The sequence below is a fragment of the Trachurus trachurus genome, assembly GCF_905171665.1.
Source record: "Trachurus trachurus genome assembly, chromosome: 21".
In the NCBI taxonomy this organism is placed as follows: domain Eukaryota; kingdom Metazoa; phylum Chordata; class Actinopteri; order Carangiformes; family Carangidae; genus Trachurus; species Trachurus trachurus.
Window position 1 is genome coordinate 34,728,045 of NC_139899.1, and position 26,452 is coordinate 34,754,496.

A 26,452-nucleotide genomic window follows, 5' to 3' on the forward strand; every position below is an offset into this window, starting at 1 on the left:
CAATGATTTATAATTTCTATATTGTATGACATTCTGCTTATATATATATTGCCATTGATTTCAGTTGACTTGGTCTTAATGTTCTGATATAGAAAAGATGAAAGATTGTTCAGTGCATCTCTTTTAGATTTTGTCTCCAGCAAGAAACATTGCTGAAACTTTGCCTTTAAAGAACACAAGTCAGAGTCTGTGATGTAAAATGTAGGTGACGGTTTGTTTTCTCTCATATCAGAACCACCATCATTTATCAGAGATCTGGCTCCAACTGATGTTGTGAAGGGCTCCAGTGCCTGTTTGGAGTGTCAGGTTTCTGGGACAGGTCCATTTGAGATAACTTGGCACAAAGACACAAAGGCAATCAAACCCAGTGCTAAACATGGCCTCTCCCAGACAAATGGCAATCTTGGTCTAGAGGTGCACAGATGTGACACTGTAGATATTGGTGAATATCAATGTACTGTTGCTAACGAGGTGGGAAGCTGTACATGTAAGACTACTCTAAGTCTCAAAGGTTGGTTGAATCAGAATCACAAATCCACATTTTTATTTTACTTTATTTTTATTTTACTTTATTTTATTTTACCAAAGCTTACCATTTAGTGATGTTTCATTGGTTTTCTCTGCTAGAACCACCGACATTCACCAAGAAGATTGAGAACACTGCCACAGTTCTGGGTAAAATGGCAGAGTTTAAGTGTGTTGTGACAGGGTCACCCACTCTTTCTGTGCAATGGAAAAAAGATGAGAACTGGATTTTGGAGGATCCAAAGATTGAGAGAACATTTGAAAACAATGTGGCAACTCTCAGGATTCCTGCCTGTGAGGCAGCTCACAGTGGGAAATACACCTGTCAGGTGGTAAATGAGGCTGGGAAGGATAAGTGCTTTGCCATCCTCACAGTGCAAGGTATACCTATGCTGAACTAATTGTGGCTATTACATCTTCCCAAAGTCCTAACTCGGTTGGACACTTAACAAATTTCTGACTTTTCGCTTTGCATTGTAGAGCCTCCTCAGATCACAGAGAAACCTGAAGTGATAAGGGTCACAGTTGGAGATCCAGTCAGCCTGGACTGTAAGGTTATGGGCTCCCCTGAGCTCAAAGTGAAGTGGATTAAGGATGGCAAGGAGCTTCAGTCCATCAGGCAACATAAACTGAGCTTTGAGAACAACGTCAGCAGCTTAAAAATTCAGTCCGCTCAGAAAGAAGACCAAGGAGAATATGTCTTCGAGGTTGCAAATCACATCAGTAGCTGCACCTGCAAAGTCAAAGTGATTGTCCTAGGTTGGTGTGGAAATTGTGAAACTCCTCTGGTACATAGTAGTATATAGTAGTAATAGGTACATGTTGAACAGATTGTTGTAACTACTTTTTTTCATTGTTCTCTTTGTAACAGAACAAGTAATTCCTCCAAGCTTCATCAAACCCTTGGTAGATATGCAGGAGATATTGGGCTCCTTTGTTCAGATATGTTGCAAAATATCTGGCTCCCTCCCGATCAGTGTGGAATGGCAGAAAGACCAGAGCAAAATCTCTAGTGGTGTGAAACACAAACTCATTCAGCAGGACAATGCTGTGTCAATTGAAATTGAGCAGCTAGAGAGATCAGATGCAGGATCTTATTCTTGCAAACTGACAAATGCAGCTGGAAGTTGTGAATGCAGTGGATCCCTCATGGTCAAAGGTCAGACTAAACTCTTCCATGTGATTGGTCAAATAATCCTAAACCAAAAGGTGAGTATCTCTTTAACCAGCTCCATCCTGTTCCCTTCAGAACCTCCAAGTTTTGTGACACCACCTGAGTCCCAGGTGGCCCTACCAAATGCCACTGTCCGCTTCAGAGGCTTATTTAAGGGAACTCCTCCATTCACAGTCAAATGGTACAAGGATGACACTGAGCTCATGACTGGACCCACTTGTTTCACGGGACTGGAAGGGCTATCTTGCTTCTTAGAGCTCTTCTCAGTGGGTGTCGCCCATGGTGGAGTTTACTCTTGCCAAGTCAGCAATGATGCTGGGTCTGTGCGCTGTAGTGCAGACTTGACTGTCAAAGGTTGGATTTTCATCTTTTAAAGCAACTCTTGCGTGGCTCTTTTCATCTCACTTGTGCATCACTGGGTAAAACTAGTGATTCTGCGACATGTTCCAGCTTTGCAGCACTTCATTGTTGTTATTTGAAGCTTTTCCACCAATGCAGCTTCTCATCAACAACTGTTTGTTGCCTTCATGTTGCACCTGCATTTTGTACAACCATCCTGCCTCTGCTAACACCTCATTGTGAACTCATCTCTTTGGCGTATCTCATGTGCTCACTTTTTGCCTGTCAGACCCATCAGTCTGAAGTTTACCTTAGTGCTTCCAGCAACTAACTTATCTGTATTTTGGCTTTCCAGAACCACCAGAGTTTGTGCTGAAACTCCCCGCTACTAAGTTTGTTAAGAGGGGTGTCTCACTCCGCCTGGAGTGCAAAGTCAAAGGCACAGCTCCTCTGAGAGTGACCTGGTACAAACACGAGACTAAAGTCACAGATGGGGACAAGCACAGGACATCATTTGTTGACTCAGTAGCAGTCCTTGAACTGCTCTCCACCAGCTTTGATGATGATGGAGTTTACACCTGTGAGGCTCAGAATGATGCTGGTAGTGTCAGCTGCAGCAGCACAATTACCGTTAAAGGTCAGCCTCTCTCTGACTTCCTAACCATCATTTATTATTTTTTGGTCTGACTTTCTGATGCACTGTTTGCTCAGTGTATATTAGCTTAAAGCTGGATCCTGTAACGTTTTTAAAGTTCTTTAAATTTCACCCTAGTGCAGTGGCCTATTGTCAAACTCAAAGAAACACATTTTTTCCACTTTCTCCGTGGTTTCACTAGATCCCGCTTTGAGAACAGAACAGCTCTTATATTTTTCACATGCAAATAGAAAAATCTGATTCAGTAGATCGGTGGCAAAATATTTAATTTTTCACATCTTCCACATATACTTAATTGGCTTTTCTATAAGTCATTGTCATTCCATCAACTTTGCTATGTCAACAGTTTTGCTGCAGTGCCATCAAACACTGCCAGCTGCACTATAATACCAACAAACTACATCAAATCTGCCATTTAGCTATAGTTCCAACAATCTTCCACTTTCCAGCCTTGCACATTAGCTGTTTTTACACCCATCGTTCACAGCTACTCCACCATCTTATTTGTAGCCACGACAACCTTTCACCTAAACTCTCCAGAATCGCTGTAGTTCCATAAATCCCCTTTACCAATTCCACCACATCAGTTGTAGCTCAAGTGCCTACTAGGAAAATTCATCTTCACCTTAGTTACACAGTTTTACAAAGTTTTACAAAGCACAAACATTGATAACTAAGCATTCATAGTTTTTTGGGCTGCCACTGTAAAGCGCAATTAGTCATGAAATGTTACAGGTCTCAGCTTTAAGATTTAGTCATGGATCATGGATTCTTTTCCGGTGTTTGCTTGATTAACAGTTTCCTGATCTTCTTTTAGATGCCCCATCTTTTGTGACAGTACCCCAGCCCGTTGAGGGGCTGAAGGGTAAGGACGTGAGTCTGTACTGCGAAATGAGCGGTACAGCTCCGTTCCAGGTCACCTGGTTCAAAGACAGGAAACCTCTGATGGAGAGCAGGAAGTATAAGATGGTGAGCGAGGGCAGCTCAGCCACGCTACATGTCATTGGGATAGAGCCCTCAGATGTCGGCGAATATGAGTGCAAAGTGTCAAACAGTGTAGGAAGTGACACCTGCCAGACGACAGTTAATCTCAGAGGTCAGTAGAAATTGCGATGGTTTCAAATAAAAAAAATTCTTAGTTTTAGATTTTAAATTACTTTTGGCACCTTGCTGACTTTCCCTTTTGCGCTGTTTTTCTCCTCTCTTCAGAGCCGCCATCATTTGTGAAGAAACTGTCAAACATGACAGTGATACTGGGAGAGGAGGTGACCCTTGTGGCCACTGTTAAAGGCTCTGAACCCATTACTGTGTCCTGGGTTCAAGACAAGGATCACATTCTCAGGGACGGTGACAACAGGAAAATCACCTTTGAGAACAACCAAGTCGCTCTTAAAGTCTTTAAAGCCGATGCGACCACGGCAGGCAAATACACCTGCCAACTCAGAAACGATGCTGGGAGTGTGGAGTGTTTCGCTAACTTGACTGTTCTAGGTTTGTAAACATATAATTCTCTCTTTCTCTTGCAGTTTTGTTTTTCCCGCTTCTCTTGCAGGTTTGATTGAAAACATGTTCTCCTCCCTCTCTGTTGATTCCAGAACCTGCAAAGATCGTGGACAAGCCCGACACTCTGAGCGTGACAGCAGGCGATATCGCCGCCCTTGAGGTCAAAGTGTGCGGAACCCCAGAGCTCGTGCCCAAGTGGTTCAAGGATGGCGTGGAGCTGGCCTCTGGGAGGAAATACAAAATCTCATTTTCTCGGATGATTTCCAGCCTGAATGTTCTGTCTGCTGAGAAGGTGGACTCTGGAGAGTATACGTTTGAGGTTATGAACGAGGTCGGGAAGGACCTGAGTAAAATCAATCTCACCGTTTTAGGTTGGTGTCTTCGCTCTACTAGGGCTGGATATTCTTTTGAAAATGTTCAAGTTATTGCCAATGATACTGATCTTTTTTAACAAAAATCTTTTTATCTTTTTTATCTTCCAACTTGTGGGAATGTACTACCAAATCCAAATTTCTCAATTGTTAAATGTTGAAACAAACTTATCCGAGACAAACACTAAATACAACTCAGTCCGATGTTGATACAGTTTTGAATCAGAAACTATTTCAACTCATATCATTGTGCCAGTTTTCAATACTTGGTGAAAAAACTTTCGCCACCTCTGAATGAAAAGAACATTATTTGACACCCAGCCCTGTTAATGAAAACTTATTTACAGCTGTATTTGTCCTGTTTTTCCTCTCTGACAGACAAGCTCATACCCCCAACATTCTCAAGAAAGTTGAGAGACTGTAACACAGTTGTTGGAAATGCTGGAGAGATGGAGTGTAAAGTGTCAGGTTCTCCGCCTTTCACCATCTCATGGTACCATGATGGGGAGGAGATACAGAGTGGACCAAATTATGATATTTCTTTCACTGACAACAATTGCACGCTCAAAGTGCCCACACTGAAGCTGTCCGACTCTGGAGAGTACAAATGCAAAGCTGTCAACAAGGCGGGATCTAGTGAAACCACAGCTGCCTTGGTTGTCAAAGGTCAGTCACTACAGGAATTTAATGATCAGAGAGCCAGAACTGTTTTAAATGAAGACCCTCTTAATGCTGAAGGTCTATAATAGAAATGAGTAGTTACTATTTAATGACAGCTCAGTGACTAAATCAAGATGATAAACTCAGATCCAACTGGTTGGAGTGACTGTTGGGGTTTCTGTTTTGAGCAGAGATTCACACTGATGAGCCAAAACATTGTAACCACTCAGATGAAGCTAATAACATTACAGTATCAGTATCTGATAACAAATGCACATGTAAAGGTCCGGGAAATATTAGACTGTAACTACCCATGTTCTTGGAGCCAGTGTTGGTATGCTGTGGTGAGAGTCCACCAACAGAGGATTAGAGGATCTGGTAAACGAATGTTGGTGGTTCCACCTCTCAACTAACAGGACTCAGTGGATCTACTGGTACCAGATACCACAGGGACCTTCTAAGGCAGTGGTTCTCAATTTTTTTTTACATCAAGGACCCCTAAATTAGACCATGGACCCCCATTGGACAAAATTTCGAAGCAAACACCAGAAATACACAAATATTTACTTAGTCAATGTACGTTCAAATTAGATAAAATTAAAATTAAAATGAATTTTTGCAAAGATTATAGAGAAATTTCTGGAAGAAAGTGGTACAATTTCTCCAAAAGAAGTTGAAACATTTCTAGAAAAAAGTGGTAAAATTTCTCAAAAAAAAAAATCTAGAAATCATGGTAAAATTTCTCCCCCAAAAAAAGGAAAAAAAATAATGATAATAATAAAACAAGTGGTAAAAATTTCTCCCAGAAAAAGAAGTTGAAGCAGAAGTAAGCGATCCGGTGGTTTTGGCTAACTTCCTGTCAGCCGATGGAGTTAGCAGTCACCACATTCACACGCATCCCTTGGCTGCACACACAGAGAGGACCGCCCCTTTATGCCGTTCTCTCTCCTCATTGGATAAAGGTTGTAGGATACAGGGAAAGTTTTCTCCTCGGCTTACAGCAGAGCAGAGTGACTGACAGACCCGTGTTTCAGACCAAACACTCTATGTAAGTGATTGCTATCGGAAGATACAACTATTTAAAGGCCCCATGGCATGAAAAATGTGATTTTGGTTATTTTTTCGTGCTTGGGGAGGTCTCTGGGCCACGTATATACTGCCCCATGCATCAAATTGGTCATAAACGGAGAGACACACACCACCCATTTGTAGGAACATTCTCTTTAAGACGAGCAGATAGCACTTCCTCCTTTCTGTGATGTCACACACAAGGTAACTCCGCCCACCGTGACCAGTTGTTTTTTTTTTCAATTTTTATGAATGCAGCTTAGGTTTCAGTTACTTGCCTGTGATTGGCCCGACCACATGCCACTCTAAAACAGTCAGCCAATCAGAGGAGAGGTTCTCATTCTCTCTTCTGATTGGCCAAATGACCTGTGCCTGTTAGAACTCCAGAAAGGGGCAATATAAACGATATTAAGCAGATCACAGGTACTCAAAACCAATGATACATTTTGTTAGGGATATCAGCAGGTAAATAAACCCAGAGAAAAGTGCACAGCATGGGGCCTTTAAGACTTATATTAACACAAATATTCCGCTTACTTCTGCTTTAAAAATTTTAGAAAAAAGTGGTAAAATTTCAAGAAAAGGTTGAGGACCCCCTTGAACCCTCTCAAGAACCGTTGTTCTGAGGTGTTACAGAGTTCATGTCTCAGTAGGTTGGACGTGTGCACAGGATATTAGAGTTGATGGTCATAATGTTTTGGCTCATCCGTTTAGATTTTATGCATCATAAAATATTAGCTTGAAGGAAACAAAGATTCCAACATGTTGACTTTCTGTATCCAGAACCTCCGTCTTTCGTGGTGCCACCGCAGCCGGTGGAGGCGATGCCCGGTTCTAACGTGACTTTCTCAGCCATGGTGAAAGGCAGCGCCCCACTAAAGCTCAAGTGGTTCAGAGGAACGAAGGAGATGCTGTCCGGACAGGGCTGCCAGTTCTCCCTGAAGGATAACCAGGTTCTTCTGGAGATTTTCAATGTGGACAAATCTCACGCAGGAGAGTACACTTGTCAGATAATTAATGACGCGGGAAAGGAAAACTGCCCCGTAAATCTCGCTGTCAAAGGTTGGTTGCACATAAAGTTGTTTCCTCTGTTGTTCTGTGGATTCACTGCCTTTACATTTGCACAATGTAGTAGAGATCAGACTCATCAGTTTTTCTTGTGTTAGCTTTCTGCTACTATCTCTTTTGCGAGGGTCGGTTTTGACCCGTGTCTTAAATCAGCTGTAAAATACACTAAAAAACCTTTCATCCAACTTGTTTTTCTTCTCTTGGTTACATTGTTAGGCTTCCTTATCCATGAAAATGTTGGTTTTAATATTTTGGTGTGAGCCCCATGGGCCTCTTGTCTTCAATTTAACCTTCCTCTTGTTAGTTTTCTGCTACCATCTCTTGTGTTAGGGTCAGTTTTGACCCGAGTCTTAAATCAGCTGTAAAACACACTACAAACAATTATTTATCATCCCATTTGTTTCTCATATCTTGGTTACATTATTAGGCTTCCTTGTCCATGAAAAGGTAGGTTTTGCACTTGTTCTTATTATAACGGGGTCGAAAAAAAGAAAACGGGTCAGAAGGCGACCGCAACACAGGTGGAAGGTTAATTTTGTTTCTGGTTGCTCTCGTCCCTCAGAGCCTGCAGCCTTCTCCAAGAAGCTGAAAGACGTGTCAGTTGAGAAGGGAAAAGCATTAACGCTGGAGTGCACGTACACCGGAACTCCCAAGATCACAGTGAACTGGTACAAAGACGGACAGCAGATCTTTGCCTCTTACAAATACAACATCACCACGACGGAAAGCTCCTGCATCCTGGAGTGTCTCAGCACAGACGACAAGGAGGCAGCGGGAAGCTACAGCTGCGAAGTGTCCAACGATGCTGGAAAGGACACATGTGAGGCAGCTGTGTCCATCCTTGGTGAGTTCAACCTCTGTTTGCTGAGTGACACTGAAGTGAATCTTTTATTTAACCAGGATGTCCTATTGAGATCTGAGATCTCTTTTACAAGAGAGACCGGGCCAAGGTAGCAGCCATGTAAAATCAGTCCATACAAGATATAAAATAAACAATAAAACAAAACTCAGATACTCATGCATAGTTCATACGAGAACAATGACACTCTTCCCTCAATGCATTCTTTATAATACACTTGAAGTCACTCATAGGTAGAAATAATTTTAAGTTAGGAACCTTTTGTAAGTTAGATCTGGAATGAACACTGAATATGTTTAGAGAAACTCAACATGATTTTTTTTTTTTGTGATCAACTTTTTATTTTATTTTATTTCATTTCATTTCCATTCATCTATACCCCTTACTCCTCCCCCTATCATGAGGGTAACATGAAATTATGAAAACCATTACATGAAAGAAAAATAAAATAATAAAATAAATAAAAAAAATAAAATAAAATACACACATTGTAAATATACATTCTCAGGTACATTCAAGTAGCCTCAAAACAGAGCTTTAACTTCCTCAGCTGCCAATTCCAAATTTTGTATAGTTTCTGTCTTTGCCATTTGAACTCGGGCACTGGAGATTTCTAATAACAGAATTTCATAAAACGATACTTTCCACAGAGACACATTTAGAACATGTGGTGGTTTCCATCTCTTTATCAACATTTTCTTTGCTGCGGTTAGGCCCGCGAACAGTACTCTCTTCATGTACAATTTTAGATTCAAATAAGTATCATCATTTAAAATATAACATAATCAACATGATTTTTGAAGCCTCAGTTATTCTTAATTTTCCAAACAATAAAAGTCGATAAATGGTGTTGGGCAGGTTCTTGGCTCTGATTGGTCCAGTATCTGCAACCAGCAGACATCATTTCTCCTGGTTCGTTTTAATGGTTCATGTCTGTTGCCTGCAGAGCCGCCGTACTTTGTCGAGTCTCTGGAGCCCATGGAGGTTACGGCTGGAGACGCCGTGTGTCTGAAGTGTCAGGTTGCAGGAACACCTGAGATCAAGGTGTCCTGGTTCAAGGCGGACGGCAAAGTCCGGTCCAGCCCGACCTGCAAGCTGGAGTACTCGAAGGGCGTTGCCTGTCTGAAGCTCAGCAAAGCGTCCAAGGCCGACATCGGAGAGTACACCTGCAAAGCTGAGAACGGCATCGGCGCCGCCTCCTCCACCTGCAAACTGAATGTGCAAGGTAAACACAGTGTTTAAAGCCTCATGTTTGAATTATGTAGTCCAGTGGTTCTCCCTAAATTGACAAAAATTTGACCATGGACCCCCATTGGAGAAAATTTTGAAGCAAACACAAATATTTGTTTGAGACTGAAGAACATTACTTTTTTAGTCAATGTTAGGGGCCAATAGCATGCATTTTTGGAAATATTGAAGAAAAAATTCTGGAAAGCGTTTTAACATTTCTAGAAAAAGTGGTAAAAATTTTGAGAAAAAAAAGGTAAACAACAAAAGTTTCTTGAAAAAAAAAAAGGAAAAAGGAAAAAAAATTCTAGAAAATTTCTCAAAAACAATTCTAGAAAAAAGTGGTAAAATGTTTTTTAAAAATGGTACAATCTCTCAAAAAAGTTTTCGAACAAGTTCTATAAAAAGTGATAAAAAAAATGTCACAGTGTTTAAAGCCTCATATTTGAATTATGTAGTCCAGTGGTTCTCAAACTTTTTTACATCAAGGCCCCCTAAATTGACAAAAATTAGACCATGGACCCCCATTGGACAAAATTTTGAAGCAAACACAAATATTTGTTCGAGACTGAAGAACATTACCTTTTTAGTCAATGTTAGCGCCAATAGCGTGCATTTTTGCCCTCACTTTGAGAACCACTGATATAGTCTTTCCTATGGAGTGGTCTGCTGGAGGAGCAACATCTTAGCTGTGGACAGGAAGAGACTGAACAAGTTGATCAAGAAGTCCAGCTCTGTCCTGGGATGTCCACTCCACCTGGTGGAAGTTGTTGGCGAGATTGGAATGTGTATATATTTTTTCTTATTTATTTTTTCCTACTTAATCATACTCTATTACAAATACTGCTTTCTTTCTTTTTTTTACTACTATTGCTATCTACTATTTATTATCTGTACTACATTTCTTTGTTGTTGTCTGCTGATGCAACCCTGTAAATTTCCGCATTGTGGGGAAATCTGATCTGGTCTGGTCTTGTCTTGTCTTATCTTGTCTTGTCTTATCTTATCTCATCTTATCTTATATATCTTATCTTATCTTATCTTATCTTATCTTTAGAGCAGTTGTTTCAAGATGAAAGCTAAATTGTCCCTGTCATGTCTCCTCCAGAGGCCAAAACGCCTCCGTCCTTCCCCAAGAAAATCACCAGCCTGCAGCAGACAGAGGGTCAGGCTGTCAGGTTCGAGTGCCGTGTCGCCGGTTCTTCACCTATCGAGGTGTCGTGGCTGAAAGACGGCGAGCCTCTGAGGCAGGGAGAGGAGTTCTCCATGTTGTACGATGATAACACGGCCGTGCTGGAGATCAGCCGCGGTGAGATGAGGCACTCTGGAGAGTACACCTGTGTGGCCACTAACAGCGTTGGCTCCGCCTCCTGCAGAGCCAAACTCACCCTGCAAGGTCTGTGGAGCATGAGAGAGGGACTGACTGGTTCAGTGAGGAGGATTTAAAGGGATAGTTCAACATTTTGGCAAATTGGCCCATTGCCATAATCGCTATAGTCATAGCTGTAGGTTCTTTACCTTTAATTACGGAGCCGTTTTCGAGGTAAATACAGGGTAAATACAGAGTCTGCTTGATGAAAAACTGTCCCTGAAGGCAACGTGCATCAGCGGTTTTGCATGAATTTCCCTCTAAAACAACTCTGTCTGGTAACGTTCTGTTATCATCTCATAGCGTGGTGAATGTGCAGCTCACAAATTGTCCACCAGAGCGTTCCATTGTTTGCTATAATATAATTTTTTCCAGCCCCTCAAAGTGCAGGAAAAACACAGTTTTTATTTGGACCTAACCAACTCACGTATCCCTCCGCCCAGGGTTAGCGCCCGCTGATCAGCAGTTGGTTAGGTCCAAATAAAAACTGTGTTTTTCCTGCACTTTGAAGGGCTGGAAAAAAATATATTATAGCGAACAATGGAACTGTGTATTTTTTTTCAGGTAAAACCTCTTTTAGGCCGTGAAAATAGACCGTTACTTTGGGTCTGTTCACAACACTGTATGTTGTAAATCTCTGGGCAGGGCTATTATGGGCTGGCGTTGCTAACAGGAGGAGTGCAGAGAGTCTTCTACTGCAATTAAAGTACTTAGGGGCTATTTGGAGATCATACAACCCCACTTAAAAAAAATGCTACTATCCCTTTAACTGAGTAGAGTGCAGTAAAGTAACTAAAGTAAAGAGAGAGAGAGCAGATGATTGAAATGTTGTGTTGTTGTTCTTCTTGTTCTTCTTGTGGTGGCCTCACCTTCTTCCTGCTCTGTCGTGGACCTGCAGAACCCAGATACCCTCCGGTCTTTGACAGGAAGTTGTCACCACAGGAGGTAACCGTGGGCGACAGCGTTGAGCTGGAGTGTCACATGACCGGCTCAGGCCCCATCAAAGTCACATGGTCCAAAGACCATAAAGACATCCGCTCAGGGGGCAACTATAAGACCAGCTGTGTGGACAACACGCCCCACCTGACTATAGTGAAGGCAGACAAAGCCGACACGGGCAGATACTTCTGCCATGCCTCTAACGACATGGGGAAGGACTCTTGTTCCTCTGACGTCGCTGTCAAAGGTATTTAAGTTGGGCCACGCTCGGCTCATCCGGCCTTCACTCCAAAAACTCTACATCTTTCCAAGAATATTTGTCTTATTTCTTGTCAAAATGTCTCATTTCTAGTCAGAACTAATCTCTTTCCACTTAAAATAAGACTCATCACCTAAAAATGAACTTGTTTTTAGATCATTTTCACTTGTTTCAAACTAATTTTCACTTGAAATAAGTAGAACAATCTGCCAGTGAAAGCAAGTTTTTTGTGCTTGTAATAAGAAAGAAAAACTTGCTCCACTGTCAGATTTTTCTACTTATTTAAAGTGGAAAATTTGCTTGAAATAAGTAAAAAGTGTCTAAAAACAAGCTACTTTTTAAAATGTGATGAGTCTTATTTGAAGTAGAATGAGATTTGTTTTGACTAGAAATAAGACAAATATTCTTGGTAAGATTTTGAGTTTTTGCAGTGTTCTCTTCTTAAACAGTCAAGCCCCCTTCAGGGGCGTTTCTTTGTGTGGCAGGAAAGAAAGCTCCCCGTCCTCACCAACACTTCCTCGTCTTGTTTTCAGAGCGTAAAAATCCTCCGGTGTTCACCAAAAAACCTTCCGAGCACATTGAAGACATGGAGGGCAAACTGGTGAAGATCGAGGGCCGCGTGTCCGGCTCGCAGCCCATGTCCGTCAGCTGGTTCAAAGACAGCACCGAGATCCACGGCTCTGACAGGTTTGACATCAGCTTTAAGAGCAACGTGGCCGTGCTGTGCATCAAGAGCAGCCAGCTGAGCGACAGCGGCACATACTGCTGCCAGGCAACCAACGAAGCTGGAAGAGCTTCCTGCGACGTCACCGTGGGCATCACAGGTGGGTCGGAGTCGCACCGTGAGTAGAAGTTCATCACGTGGAGGACGAGTTGATTCATGAATATGATGCTTCTCTTTCTCTCTTTTCTCTTTGTAATCTGAATCTTTTGAGCCTGGACTCTTGGTCAGTTTTCAGTCAATCAAGACAAAACAATTTACCATAATTTATTTATACACCTCTGTTAATCAGCAAAAAAAATGAGACAAACTAACAAAAACGATGCGTTGAGATATAAATCTCTACCTCAAGTCACACTTTCTTTCCTCCTCAGGGTCCTCACTTTACTAAAACACGAGACACATAAACTGGTTGTTTATCATACAGACGGTTCAGTCTGGCTGCTTCATGTCTTCTAAGATGTAGAAACTGAGCCGGCTCAGTCCTGAACCTCACAGACCAGGGGCCTCATTTATCATTGTGGATACACCTTTTTTTACACCCTTTTCCCCTCGTTTTGTGCGTACGCACTTTTCTCCGCCAAATTTGGGATCTATCAAGCCAAAACCTGGCGCGGAAAAGTGAGGACATTTACACCCATTTTGACCCTGGCGTACCGTGATTTACACCTTTTCTGAGGAACAGGAGGAATTGGCGACACCGTTGCTGAGTCAGAGAACTGCAGTGTGAGAGGGAGAGAGGAGCACGGAGTACATTTAGAAGAGCATAGTAGGATTTTTTGAAGTAATTGTGGTAGTGGTGGACCGTTGATGCTGGCAATCCAACCCGCTCTATAATAACACTAGGCTATATGTTAATTGATAAACAGAGCGGATTGAGGATTTTGCTTATACACACTCTAGTGTGACATCCGACAAGGATCAAACTCGCCAAGTTTAAAAACACACCGGCAGCAGCGCACACTGATCTGCAGCTACTGAGACTGTTATTATTCTGTCACCTGAGTTAACGAGGTGCACGTGAGTTTGGAGCTGACGAGAGAATAAAGAGCGAGACAACGCGGCCCTGAGGAGGAACTGTGAAGGACTCAGCTGTAATGGAAAATGACCTAAACCGAGTCCAGTAGAGCTGCAACTGTAGTGGAAAGGCGTTCAAAGTAATGGTAACTATCCTGGAAATCCTGCTTTACATTGTTTTAACATCTAGGTAAAAAAAAAAAAAAGATTACATAAGATTATTCTTTTTCTGCTCCCTTTTGTTGAGATTTGGGAGGTTTTTGTTTTTATTGTAGCTTATTAAAATGCAAGATCATTTTTCTGACTGATTTATTGCCCGATGCCATGTATCTTGCTTTCTTTCCCCCACCCTCCGCCCGTTGTCTTTTTTGTCACTTTGTTGTCACTTTGTAGCCGCTCCACAGAGCGCACATGGCTAATTAATATGCACGTGCAGACCATATATGGTTGTGTCTAGGCGTTCCGGGGGTGGAGTATGAGGTGTGTTCACGTGTGCACCATTCTTGGGTCCGGTGTGATTTATCAAAGAGAAATTGCGGAGAGTTGTGCGTACGCACAGTTTGATAGATCTGAAAAAGGTGTAAATATTTTGGGTGTACGCCATTTTCGTCTTTTCGCCGTACGCAAATATTTAGTAGCAGTTTTACAACCTCTTTGATAAATGAGGCCCCTGAGCTCTACAGGGAATCATCAGATGCTTCTGGCCTGAGTGGGTCTGTCTGGTGCTGAACAAGTGTGGGGGCTCAGCTCTGGGTCCTCCTCTTTTGAACCTACACATGCTCCTCTTTTTTTTTTTCCAAACAATATCTTTATTGGATTTTCATTTTACAAAGAGGACATACAAAAACAAATAACAACAGAGAAGTGTGTAAAACATACACCGTCAGATCACATTTTTCATACTATACACACTAGCTCCATACAACTGTACGAACAACACAAAACAAAAACATGGCGGTCAGGGGGCCTTCCAATGAAGGCACATCATCATGAGTCCACATATATACATTATCATAGTCTAGAAAACAGAAGAAGGGTGCAGCTATACTGTTCCATCAGACGAGACACATGCTCCTCTTCCACCACATCAGCAGCAGACATGATGATACAGTAGCTAGCAGCACATTTCCAGCCATGGCTCTGCCTGGACATGTGACTGGAGGAAACATCCGTTGACTCAACAGAGAGGAAACATCAGTCTGCTGGGAGAGAAAGGCCAGCCAAACCAGCCGACAAAGAAATTCAGAGCTGGTTTTGTGTGATAAAGGCTGAGTGATGGTCTTTATCAAGTGAGCAGTGGTTTTGTGCTGGTATAACATGGAGACGTGGAACGGGTTTAGATGTTTGTTTGAGTTCCTCTGGGTCTATTTCAGTGTTCCATGTTTTGGCCGTAGTCTTGTTCAGTGGCTCCTCGGTGCCTCAGCTCAGGCCTGAAAGCAGCTCCTCTCTCCTGCAGAGGCCAAGAAGCCTCCGGTGTTCGACGTCCCTCTCAAACCGGCGACCGTGAGCGAGGGCGAGAAGATGAGCCTGAGGTGTCACGTGTGCGGCTCCGCCCCGCTCAAGATCCAGTGGATGAAGGACAGGAAGGACCTGACCTCAGCCGGAAGCACCAAGATCAGCTTCTCCGACGGGACAGCGTGTCTGGAGATCAGCCCCGCGTCCCGACACGACGCCGGCGACTACCTCTGCAAGGCCACCAACGACGCCGGCAGCGAGTTCTGCAAAGCCAAAGTCACAGTGAAAGGTCAGAAAAGTTACACTGCAAAAACTCAAAATCTTACCAAGAATATTTGTCATATTTTTGGTCAAAATGTCTAATTTCTAGTCAAAACAAATCTCATTCTACTTAAAATAAGACTCATCACATTAAAAAGCAGCTTGTTTTTAGACACTTTTTACTTCTTTAAAGCAGAGTTTCACTTGAAATAATCTAACAGTGGATCAAGTTTTTCTTTCTTATAACAAGCACAAAAAACTTGCTTTCACTGGCAGATTTTTCTACTTATTTCAAGTGAAAATTTGTTTGAAACAAGTGAAAATGATCTAAAAACAAGTTCATTGTTAGGTGATGAATCTAATATTGAGTGAAAAGAGTTTAGTTTTGACTAGAAATGAAACAAATATTCTTGGAAAGATTTTGAGTTTTTGCAGTGTACAACACTGAAGCTCCGCGGTTTTCAGAAGCCTGGTGTCTCTCAGTTTCACACCATCAGTTTAATGTCTAACTCAGTGAACACAGGTAATAATGTCATTCAGAATAAAACCTCTGATTGATTAATGATTAATTAAGGATTTCTTGAGAAGTAAATCAACTCATTAACCCTTCGTCTTGTGTTAGCTCTCTGCTACTATCTCTTGTGTTAGGGTTGTTTTGACCCGTGTCTTAAATCAGCTGTAAAATACACTAAAAACGTATTTCTTTTTCATCCAATATGTTTTTCTTCTCTTGGTTACATTGTTGGGCTTCCTTATCCATGAAAATGTTGGTTTTAATATTTTTGGTCTTTTTTGTCAGTTTACCCCTTGACTTTAGTTTAATCTTCTTCTTGTAGTTTTCTGCTGCCATCTCTTGTGTTAGGGTCAGTTTTGACCCGAGTCTTAAATCAGCTGTAAAACAAACTAAAATCAATTACTTATCATCCCATTTGTTTCTCATCTCTTGGTTCCATCCATGAAAAAGTTGGATTTGCACTTACAATTCTAGTTTTAACTCTCTAATTATTATTGATCTTATCATTATAACAGAATTGAAACTGACCCTAACAACACAAATGTCATAATTTTAACCAGAGCATTTGAGAATTTCGTGGAAAAAAAAAAAAAGTTTTTGTTTTCCTTTATTTAAATAGAGGTTCCTTGATGGAATAAACACACGTGCACGTTCTTTGTGCATTAAAAACCTAAATATGGGTTGGTGACGACCCCTAACACAAGAGGAAGGTTAACTGAGCCGCTGCTGCTTGAATCATGTTGGCTCCACCTGGTGGAGGATTTTAGTCATTACATGTTATTGTACAGCAGAGCAGCAAAGAAAAAAGCTTTTCTTCCAATTACAAACTAGTGATGTAATAATAATGATAATGAACTTAATTTATAAACAAACAGAAGTTATAAAGTAATGTCCTTTGTAGTACGTTTTCTGGGCTTTTGCCTTTAATTGATACTCAGTTGGTTCATCTTTTAGTTTAGTTAGTTGATTTGTTTGTGAAACCTTTCCTTTTCTCTTTATGAACAAAACTGTCTCACAAGCAAGACAAAGAACATTTAGAGGAGTCAAATGTGATCATATGCAGATCTCTTGACACACAAGGTTGGAAACATAGTGAGAACTGTGCTGCAGCTTCACATACAGACTTGTTGTATTTGTCAGTTGTTGAACTGAGGTTTGTTCGCTTTCTCCAATCATATAAAACACGAAAACTAAACACAGAATGCTTTTGTTTATGTTTTTAACCGTCATGACGTTGTTGTGTTGTAGAAAAAGCAGGAGCAGCTCCGTCTCCTACTGAAGCTCCGGCTGCAGCTCCATCAAAGAAACTGGAAAACCTGTTCTTCATCGAAGAGCCCAAAACTGCCCACATCACTGAGAGTGAGATGACAACTTATACACAATATACTGCAAAAACTCAATATCTTATCAAGAATATTTGTCTTATATACTGCTCAAAAAAATAAAGGGAACACTTAAACAACACATTGTAACTCCAAGTATATCACACCTGTGTGAAATCAACCTGGGATGATAATTTTGATTTACATTTATAATTTTTATGTTATATTGTTCTCAACACACTCTACTATATATTGAATAACGATTTTAAACTGCAATATTTCATTAATTGAGATCTAAGATGTGTTGTTTAAGTGTTCCCTTTATTTTTTTGAGCAGTGTACTTAAAATATGTATATTTATACATAAAAAAAAGTAGCTTGTTTTTAGACACTTTTTACTTCTTTCAAGCTGATTTTCACTTGAAATAAGTAGAAAAATCTGACAGTGGAGCAAGTTTTTCTTTCTTATTACAAGCACAAAAAACTTGCTTTCACTGGCAGATTTTTCTACTTATTTCAAGTGAAAATTAGTTTGAAACAAGTGAAAATGATCTAAAAACAAGTTAATTTTTAGGTGATGAGTCTTATTTTAAGTGGAAAGAGTTTAGTTTTGACAAAAATTTTGAAATTTTGACAAGAAATAAGACAAATATTCTTGGAAAGATATTGAGTTTTTGCAATATGTTATATTGACATTGATTTGCCCTAACCGTTGCCCTGCTGCTCCACAGAGGGAACCGCCACCTTCATCGCTAAGGTGGGCGGAGACCCCATCCCCAGTGTGAAGTGGATGAAGGGCAAGTGGAGGCAGATCAACCACGGCGGACGCATCTCCATCGAGCAGAAGGGTCAGGAGGCCAAGCTGGAGATCAGAGAGGTGACCAAGTCCGACTCGGGTCAGTACCGGTGTGTCGCCGCCAACAAGCACGGAGAGATCGAGTGCAGCGCCGACATGCACGTGGACGAGAAGAAAGAGGCGGCTCAGCTGGAGGGAGACCTCCGTGCCAAACTGAAGAAGTGAGTCTGTCACCGTCCAGGAAACAGCCTGACGACACAGTGCAAAAACTCAAAATCTTTCCAAGAATATTTGTCTTATTTCTTGTCAAAATTTCTCATTTCTAGTCAAAACTAATCTCTTTCCACTTAAAATAAGACTCATCACCTAAAACTTTACTTGTTTTTAGATCATTTTCACTTGTTTCAAACTAATTTTCACTTGAAATAAGTAGAAAAATCTGCCAGTGAAAGCAAGTTTTTTGTGTTTGTAATAAAAAAGAAAAACTTGCTCCACTATCAGATTTTTCTACTTATTTCAAATGAAAATCTGCTTGAAAAAAGTCAAAAGTGTCTAAAAACAAGCTGCTTTTTATGTGATGAGTCTTATTTTAAGTAGAATTAGATTTTTTTTTTACTAGAAATAAGACAAATATTCTTGGTAAGATTTTGAGTTTTTGCAGTGCAAGGCTTATATGTGCCTATCCTTTACACTCTATGAAGTTAAATTACCTAGAATGTCAGCAGTCCAAAATAATGAGATGAAAGTAATCATTACTGTATTTTATAATTTTTCATTATTTTACATTTCAAGGCTTTCTTAAAACTCAACAAAGAACTACATGTCTTCAACTCATCACTGAGCTTATTCCACATTTTAACTCCCAAGACTGAAACACATTTGTATTTTATATTAGTTCTCACTTTACACATTGCAAAAATCAATAACCCTCTTAAATGATAGTTTCCTTTTCTTAATTTAAATAACTGAAGGATACAAACTGGAATGCTGTTGTTCTTTACTCGAACAATGATTTCCATTGTCTTTAGGAACACAATATCTGAACATTTTAATGCCTTAGATCTTAAACATAGTGGGTTGGTAGGTTCACAATAGCACTCTTTGTTTATTATTCTAATGACTCTTTTTTGAAGTTTGATTATAGGGTCTATGTTTGTTTTATAAACATTTCCCCAGACTTCAATACAGTACGTCAAATATGGAAATATAAATGAATAATATAAAATATGCGGACATTTCTTGTTCAACATGTCCCTTGTTTTATAAAGAATAGCGATGAATTTGGATATTTTTCCCTTGATATATTCTATATGAGGCTTCCCACACAATTTATGATCAATAATTACTCCCAAAAACTTAGTTTCATATACTCTATCAATTTACACTTGATTTAATTTTAATTTTACTTCACAATTGATCCTACACTGCAAAAATTCAAAATCTTACCAAGAATGTTTGTCTTATTTCTAGTCAAAGTGTCATTTCTAGTCAAAATAAATCTAATTATACTTAAAATAAGACTCATCACATTTAAAAAGTAGCTTGTTTTTAGACACTTTTTAATTTTTTCAAGCAAATTTTCCACTTTAAATAAGTAGAAAAATCTGTTTTTCTTTTTTCTTTCTTATTACAAGCACAAAAAACTTGCTTTCACTGGCAGATTTTTCTACTCATTTCAATTGAAAATTAGTTTGAAACAAGTGAAAATGATCCAAAAACAAGTTAATTTTTAGGTGATGAGTCTTATTTAAAGTGGAAAGAGATTAGTTTTGACTAGAAATTAGACATTTTGACAAGAAATAAGACAAATATTCTTGGAAAGATTTTGAGTTTTTGCAGTGTAGCACCACTAAACACCATAAATGTTGTTTTCTTTTCATTTAATGATAACTTATTAATATCAAACCATGTTTTTTAGCTGATATTGTTTGCTCTAACTTGCTTTAATCTCTGGACCGCTCTGGTTTCCTCAGGACTCCATCGAAGCAGAAGAGTCCCCAGGAGGAGAAAGACATTGACATTGTGGAGCTGCTGAGGAACGTGGACCCCAAAGAGTATGAGAAATACGCCCGAATGTACGGCATCACCGACTACCGAGGCCTGCTGCAGGCCATCGAGCAGCTGAAGAAGGAGAAGGCAGAAGAAAGTGGAAGACCGGTAAAACTCTGCACCATCAACAAGACGTCTCTTGTGTCTTCGTGTGCATGGATGTTGTGCTGAATATTGTTGTTGTTGTTGATGACAGGAAGTGGAACGTGGAGACAGAGAGTCTGATGAGGACATGGCCCGACTTGTGGCCGATCTGCAGAAGAGGATGGAGCGGACAGAGGTCAGGACAGATCGACTGTTTGTCATGTGTTGAGGTTTTTCTCTTGGTATTGTGTTAGGGTCAGTTTTGACGCGAGTCTTAAAACACACTAAAATCAATTACTTATCATCCCATTTGTTTCTCATCTCTTGGTTCCATCCATGAAAAAGTTGGATTTGCACTTACAATTCTAGTTTTAACTCTAATTATTATTGATCTAATCATTATAACGGAGTTGAAACTGACCCTAACAACACAAATGTCATAATTTTAACCAGAGCAAACATTCATATATAAATGACTAAAATTGACTAAAACTAATAAGTATTTTCCTCAAAAAGACTAAGACTAAATCTAAAATGCCTGCCAGAAACAAACAACAGTGGTATTGTGGACTTGAAGGGATAACTCTGTGGTCTCTCCTGCAGCCTGTCACCGTGGTGAAGGACATCTCCGACCAGGCCGTCTTCACCAACAAGGTGGCGGTGTTTGAGTGTGAGGTGAAGATCAACTACCCAGAGATCACCCTGTCCTGGTACAAGGGCACGCAGAAACTGGACACCGGAGACAAGTACGACATCAGCATCAGCGGCGACCGCCACCTGCTTAAGATCAAGAAGTGCCAGTCGTCCGACCAGGGCAACTACCGGGTGGTCTGTGGCCCGCACATCTCCAGCGCCAAGCTCACCGTCACAGGTCGGTACCCACTCCCTCCATCCACACGGACAGCATCTGGTCTATCCACCACTTTACGGAGAATGCATACTGCAAAAACTCAAAATCTTACCAAGAATATTTTTCTTATTTCTAGTCAAAATGTCTTATTTCTAGTCAAAATAAATCCATTTATACTTAAAATAAGACTCATCAGATTTAAAAAGTAGCTTGTTTTTAGACACTTTTGAATTTTTTCAAGCTAATTTTCCATTTGAAATAAGTAGAAAAATCTGACATTGGAGCAAGTTTTTCTTTCTTATTACAAGCATAAAAAACTTGCTTTCACTGGCAGATTTTTCTACTTATTTCAATTGAAAATTAGTTTGAAACAAGTGAAAATGATCTAAAAACAAGTTAATTTTAGGTGATGAGTCTTATTTTAAGTGGAAAGAGATTAGTTTTGACTAAAATTGAGACATTTTGACAAGAAATAAGACAAATATTCTTGGAAAGATTTTGAGTTTTGCAGTGTACAGCAACTGTTTTATCCACCACTTTCCGGAGAATGACGCTGGGTGTTGCCATGCACTGCAAAAACTCAAAATCTTTCCAAGAATATTTGTCTTATTTCTAGTCAAAACAAATCTCATTATATTTAAAATAAGACTCATCACATTAAAAAGTAGCTTGTTTTTAGACACTTTTTACTTATTTCAATCACATTTTCACTTGAAATAAGTAGAAAAATCTGACAGTGGAGCAAGTTTTTTGTGCTTGTAATAAGAAAGAAAAACTTGATCCACTGTCAGATTCTTCTACTTATTTCAAGTGAAAATCTGCTTTAAAGAAGTAAAAAGTGTCTAAAAACAAGCTACTTTTTTAATGTGATGAGTCTACTTATTTTAAGTAGAATGAGATTTGTTTTGACTGGAAATGACATTTTGACTAGAAATAAGACAAATATTCTTGGTAAGATTTTGAATTTTTGCAGTATACACCGGTGGCTAACGCTACCAGTTAGCCGCTCGCTAGAATGCTACTAAAACCGACTTCCGTTGTGGTGTGACGCAATGGATCATGGGAAAATAAAGTGGTGGATAGTACTAGCCTATGTCTAAGCTTCCAGAGAGTTTAATGACATTTAACCCCTCTGACTGATGCCAATGGGGTTTTTTGTCTTGCAGAGCCGGAGGTTGAGAAGCACCTGCAGGACACATCGGGTAAGGAGGGACAGTCGTGTTGCACTCTGTCTTGTCAGTTGTCCATCCCTAATGTAGAGGCGCAGTGGTTTAAAAATGGCTCGCAGTTAGAGATGAAGGGCAGGTACTCGTCCGAGGTGAAACACAAGGTTCAGAAGCTTCTGATCAGAGACCTGAAGCCTGAAGACCAGGGCCGATACAGCTGCCGGTTCCAGCACCTCGAGTCCTCGGCCGACCTGTGGGTGGAAGGTTTGTACACGGTGAAACCTTGGTGAAACCTTCTAGACGTGGTGGTGGTGGATGCTCTGCCCGTTGACTAACCTCTTCAGAGTTCTTCCCCCATCAAAGCTCTGCGACTAATGTTGGAAGATTTTTTCCTCTTTTTTTTGTCTCTTTCTTGTGGAACTTGTCCTCCTCCTCCTCTGTCTTAACATTCTTCACCACTTCACTCCTCTCCCGGATTCTCTTCTTGCAAAAAAAAAACGTCCGCCATCATCTCATTCGTTGTCTTCTTACATCAGTTCCGACTCAAATCCACCCCCCCACCCCCTCCCCCCGCAAACACTGCAAAAACTCAAAATCTTTCCGAGAATATTTGTCGTATTTCTTGTCAAAATGTCTCAATTTTAGTCAAAACTAATCTCTTTCCACTTAAAATAAGACTCATCACCTAAAAATGAACTTGTTTTTAGATCATTTTCACTTTTTTCAAACTAACTTTCACTTGAAATAAGTAGAACAATCTGCCAGTGAAAGCAAGTTTTTTGTGCTTGTAATAAGAAAGAAAAACTTGCTCCACTGTCAGATTTTTCTACTTATTTAAAGTGGAAAATTTGCTTGAAAAAAGTAAAAAGTGTCTAAAAACAAGCTGCTTTTAATGTGATGAGTCTTATTTTAAGTAGAATGAGATTGTTTTGACTAGAAATAAGACAAATATTCTTGGTAAGATTTTGAGTTTTTGCAGTGCTTACATCAGTTCCGACTCATATCCCCCCCTCCCCCCCCAAACAACCAGTCATCATAACCATCCCATAAACATTCCTCTGATCCTCATTTATTTCTAACACCTGTGGATGTTGTGTCGATGAGAACTACCATTCAGCTATTGTCATTACATTCCCAGTTGTGATGCCAAACACGTTTTTTTACCCATTCACGTCTTTATCTGTTCTAGCTGAACAAATTCATTTCACCAAACGCATCCACAACGTCGAAGTCAACGAGCGGCAGTCGGCCACCTTTGAGTGCGAGGTGTCCTTCGACAACGCTATTGTCTCATGGTACAAAGACACCTGGGAACTGAAAGAGAGCCCTAAGTACAACTTCACAAGCGAGGGCCGAAGACATTTCATGGTCATCCGAAATGTGACCATCGAAGACGAAGGTGTGTAGAGCGCCATGATGGAACCCCAGAGGCCCAACAGATTTTTTTTTCTCCAAATTTGTTTTTATTATTGAGTATTAAACGTCTTCATTACTAATCCCATGTAGGCGTGTACTCAGTGATTGTGAGGTTGGAGCCCAGAGGAGAGGCTAAGAGCACAGCTGAGCTTTATTTGTCTGGCAAAGGTACAGTTCCTAGTCAGGCGCCACTTTTTCTGTTTCTGTTCAGCTTTTTGTTTGTTCCAGTGTGTAACGCGTTGTTCACTCTTCCCCCCTTTTCACAGAAATTGAATTAGCAATGGTACCTTTCGGTGAGTATTTTATTTTCTAGAGTAACAACTTTTATTCAGGGACACATCAGGAAATCCTCTTGTTCTTCGTCTTCAGCAGAGACAGGAAACTGCTGCTTACTTTGACACCATCCAGGATATGCTCTTAGGATAGTAACTACAAACCATTAGCATATCCATTCTTAGTACACTGCAAAAACTCAACATCTTACCAAGAATATTTGTCTTATTTCTAGTCAAAATGTCATTTCTAGTCAAAACAAATCTCATTCTACTTAAAATACGCACATTACATCACATTAAAAAGTAGCTTGTTTTTAGACACCTTTTACTTCTTTAAAGCAGATTTTCACTTGAAATAGTGAAAAAGAATCTGCCAGTGGAGCAAGTTTTTCTTTCTTATTACAAGCTCAAAAAACTCACTGGCAGATTTTTCTACTTATTTTAAGTGAAAATTTGCTTGAAACAAGTTAAAACTGTTTAAAAACAAGTTCATTTTTATGTGATGAGTCTTATTTTAAGTGGAAAGAGATTAGTTTTGACTAGAAATTAGACATTTTGACAAGAAATAAGACATATTCTTGGAAATATTTTGAGTTTTTGCAGTGATTTAGACTTGCTTTAGTATGGTGATATGTACCAGGTTGATGGTATGGTGTCTGTATCTTCTGCCTCCCACAAAGCTGAGGAGCAAGAGGATTTACCAAAATGTCAGAATGCCAATTATTCATGTTTTTGATACTATACTACTGTACATGCAGGCTCACTTTTTCTTAAATAATTATGGTAGTTTCTTTAAAATAAAGTGATGGTATGAACCATATTCCGTATTCTATAGATGTCCCAGACTCCTCAGTTCAGAGGCCTGAAGTGCCCTCATCAGTGGCAATTCAAGGTAAGAGGAGCATTTAGCTATAGATTTGGAAACAACTCTTTATGATTCATTAAAGCAGAAGTGAGTGATCCGGTCGTTTTCGCTAATGCTGCGTTCCAGGCAGGCTTTTGAAACCGTAAATTACAGCTTCAAGTCACAACTTACGACTTTGTAGCGTTCCAGGCAACCCACTCGTGTTTTTCCGACCTGTTTTACCGGTGAAAGTCACTATAACGGCCACTCGTAACTTCCGACCGGTGAACTCGTACCAGATCGAACTGGTACCACTTCACGGTCGGAAAAATACGAGTTTCCTTGAACGCACCATAACAGTCCTCGTCGCTACGTCACCACATTCACGGCGTTCCTTGGCTGCACACACAGCCCTGCATGCCGTTCTCTCTCCTCATTGGATAAAAACTGTAGGATACGATAAATGTTTTCTCTTCGGCTCAGAGCAGAGCAGAGTGACTGACAGACCCGTGTTTCAGACCAAACACTCTATGTAAGTGATTGCTGTCGGAAGATACAACTATTTAAGACTTATATTAACACAAATATATCACTCACTTCTGCTTTAAGTTCAGACCAAAACAAAAACTCCAACATGTGAAGCAAATTAAAAATCTAAATGAACTGGACGTGTTTTTTTGTCTTTTAAAGAATCTGCTGAATTCTATCATTATGAAGAAGCGGTTGCACATAAAGGTATTTACTGTGTTTCTCTACTTGGTCTGCTCACCTCCTCCATCATCAACAACAACTGATTAACATCAGTTTGACATGACAGTGAACATCTTATTTAACCTTTACCTTTAACCGATGTCAAACAAACTAATCCAGTCAAAATATTTCTTTTTTTCTTGATTACAAAACAACAAAAACATTTTTGTTTTTTTCAAGAATCAGCTGAATTTACATATCACTATGAAGAGGAGGTGAAGGTGGAGCAGAGAGGTACGACGTGTTGTTTCTTCTTTTTCTATTCGTCCTCTCCATCATCATCATCATCTTCATCATCACCATTATTACTTTATTTAAACTTTATTTTACTAGGAAGTTCCTTGAGATCATCATTATTAAACCCAGATCAATACAGATAGATAGATAGATAGATAGATAGATAGATAGATAGATAGATAGATATATAGATAGATAGATAGATAGATAGATAGATAGATAGATAGATAGATAGATAGATAGATAGATAGATAGATAGATAGATAGATCTCTATCTTTGTAAAGGTATAGGTGTAGATTTCCTTCTGTCTTTGTACTTGTTGGTCATTCGTGTTGTTTGTTTGTTTGTTTGTTTGTCTGAGGTTTTGGAATGTTTTTTTCTTTTTTCACTTTTTTAACAAACATCCAAACTTCCATTTCTTCATCATCATTTCTCTCACCAATAACTTCAAGCTATGTTGTCGTTTCACAGTCAAAGTCTTCCATCTTGTCGATCCAGGAAGTTAAATGTCACAGTTTAAACACAGAGTTGGTTTGTAGCTTCCAGACTGAACTCTGTGTTAGCAGAGACACAAGTCAACTTCATTTATATTTTAGAAAAGTAAAATGATCAAGCCGCCCCCTGGCCTGTTCAAAATCAAAGAGCGGATGTTTTGGAAAGAAATGTTTAATTAAGTTT

General features: G+C 40.0%; 1 protein-coding gene across 1 annotated transcript in view; it reads left to right on the top strand.

The window, feature by feature from the left end:
- The window catches only part of ttn.2 (titin, tandem duplicate 2), a 254,218-nt gene that overhangs the window by 75,524 nt on the left and 152,242 nt on the right, over positions 1 to 26,452 (top strand). The window contains exons 61-89 of the mRNA XM_083996112.1: positions 233 to 511; positions 628 to 906; positions 1,006 to 1,284; positions 1,397 to 1,684; positions 1,775 to 2,053; positions 2,394 to 2,675; positions 3,511 to 3,789; positions 3,903 to 4,184; positions 4,289 to 4,567; positions 4,946 to 5,233; positions 7,079 to 7,357; positions 7,926 to 8,207; positions 9,169 to 9,447; positions 10,558 to 10,845; positions 11,717 to 12,004; positions 12,550 to 12,840; positions 15,211 to 15,498; positions 17,233 to 17,343; positions 18,038 to 18,323; positions 20,076 to 20,259; positions 20,348 to 20,431; positions 20,839 to 21,106; positions 22,252 to 22,515; positions 23,441 to 23,650; positions 23,758 to 23,835; positions 23,934 to 23,960; positions 24,778 to 24,834; positions 25,477 to 25,521; positions 25,717 to 25,770. Of these exons, the coding sequence (XP_083852238.1) occupies positions 233 to 511; positions 628 to 906; positions 1,006 to 1,284; positions 1,397 to 1,684; positions 1,775 to 2,053; positions 2,394 to 2,675; positions 3,511 to 3,789; positions 3,903 to 4,184; positions 4,289 to 4,567; positions 4,946 to 5,233; positions 7,079 to 7,357; positions 7,926 to 8,207; positions 9,169 to 9,447; positions 10,558 to 10,845; positions 11,717 to 12,004; positions 12,550 to 12,840; positions 15,211 to 15,498; positions 17,233 to 17,343; positions 18,038 to 18,323; positions 20,076 to 20,259; positions 20,348 to 20,431; positions 20,839 to 21,106; positions 22,252 to 22,515; positions 23,441 to 23,650; positions 23,758 to 23,835; positions 23,934 to 23,960; positions 24,778 to 24,834; positions 25,477 to 25,521; positions 25,717 to 25,770 (6,477 nt within the window). The remainder of the gene's footprint in view (positions 1 to 232; positions 512 to 627; positions 907 to 1,005; positions 1,285 to 1,396; positions 1,685 to 1,774; positions 2,054 to 2,393; positions 2,676 to 3,510; positions 3,790 to 3,902; positions 4,185 to 4,288; positions 4,568 to 4,945; positions 5,234 to 7,078; positions 7,358 to 7,925; positions 8,208 to 9,168; positions 9,448 to 10,557; positions 10,846 to 11,716; positions 12,005 to 12,549; positions 12,841 to 15,210; positions 15,499 to 17,232; positions 17,344 to 18,037; positions 18,324 to 20,075; positions 20,260 to 20,347; positions 20,432 to 20,838; positions 21,107 to 22,251; positions 22,516 to 23,440; positions 23,651 to 23,757; positions 23,836 to 23,933; positions 23,961 to 24,777; positions 24,835 to 25,476; positions 25,522 to 25,716; positions 25,771 to 26,452) is intronic.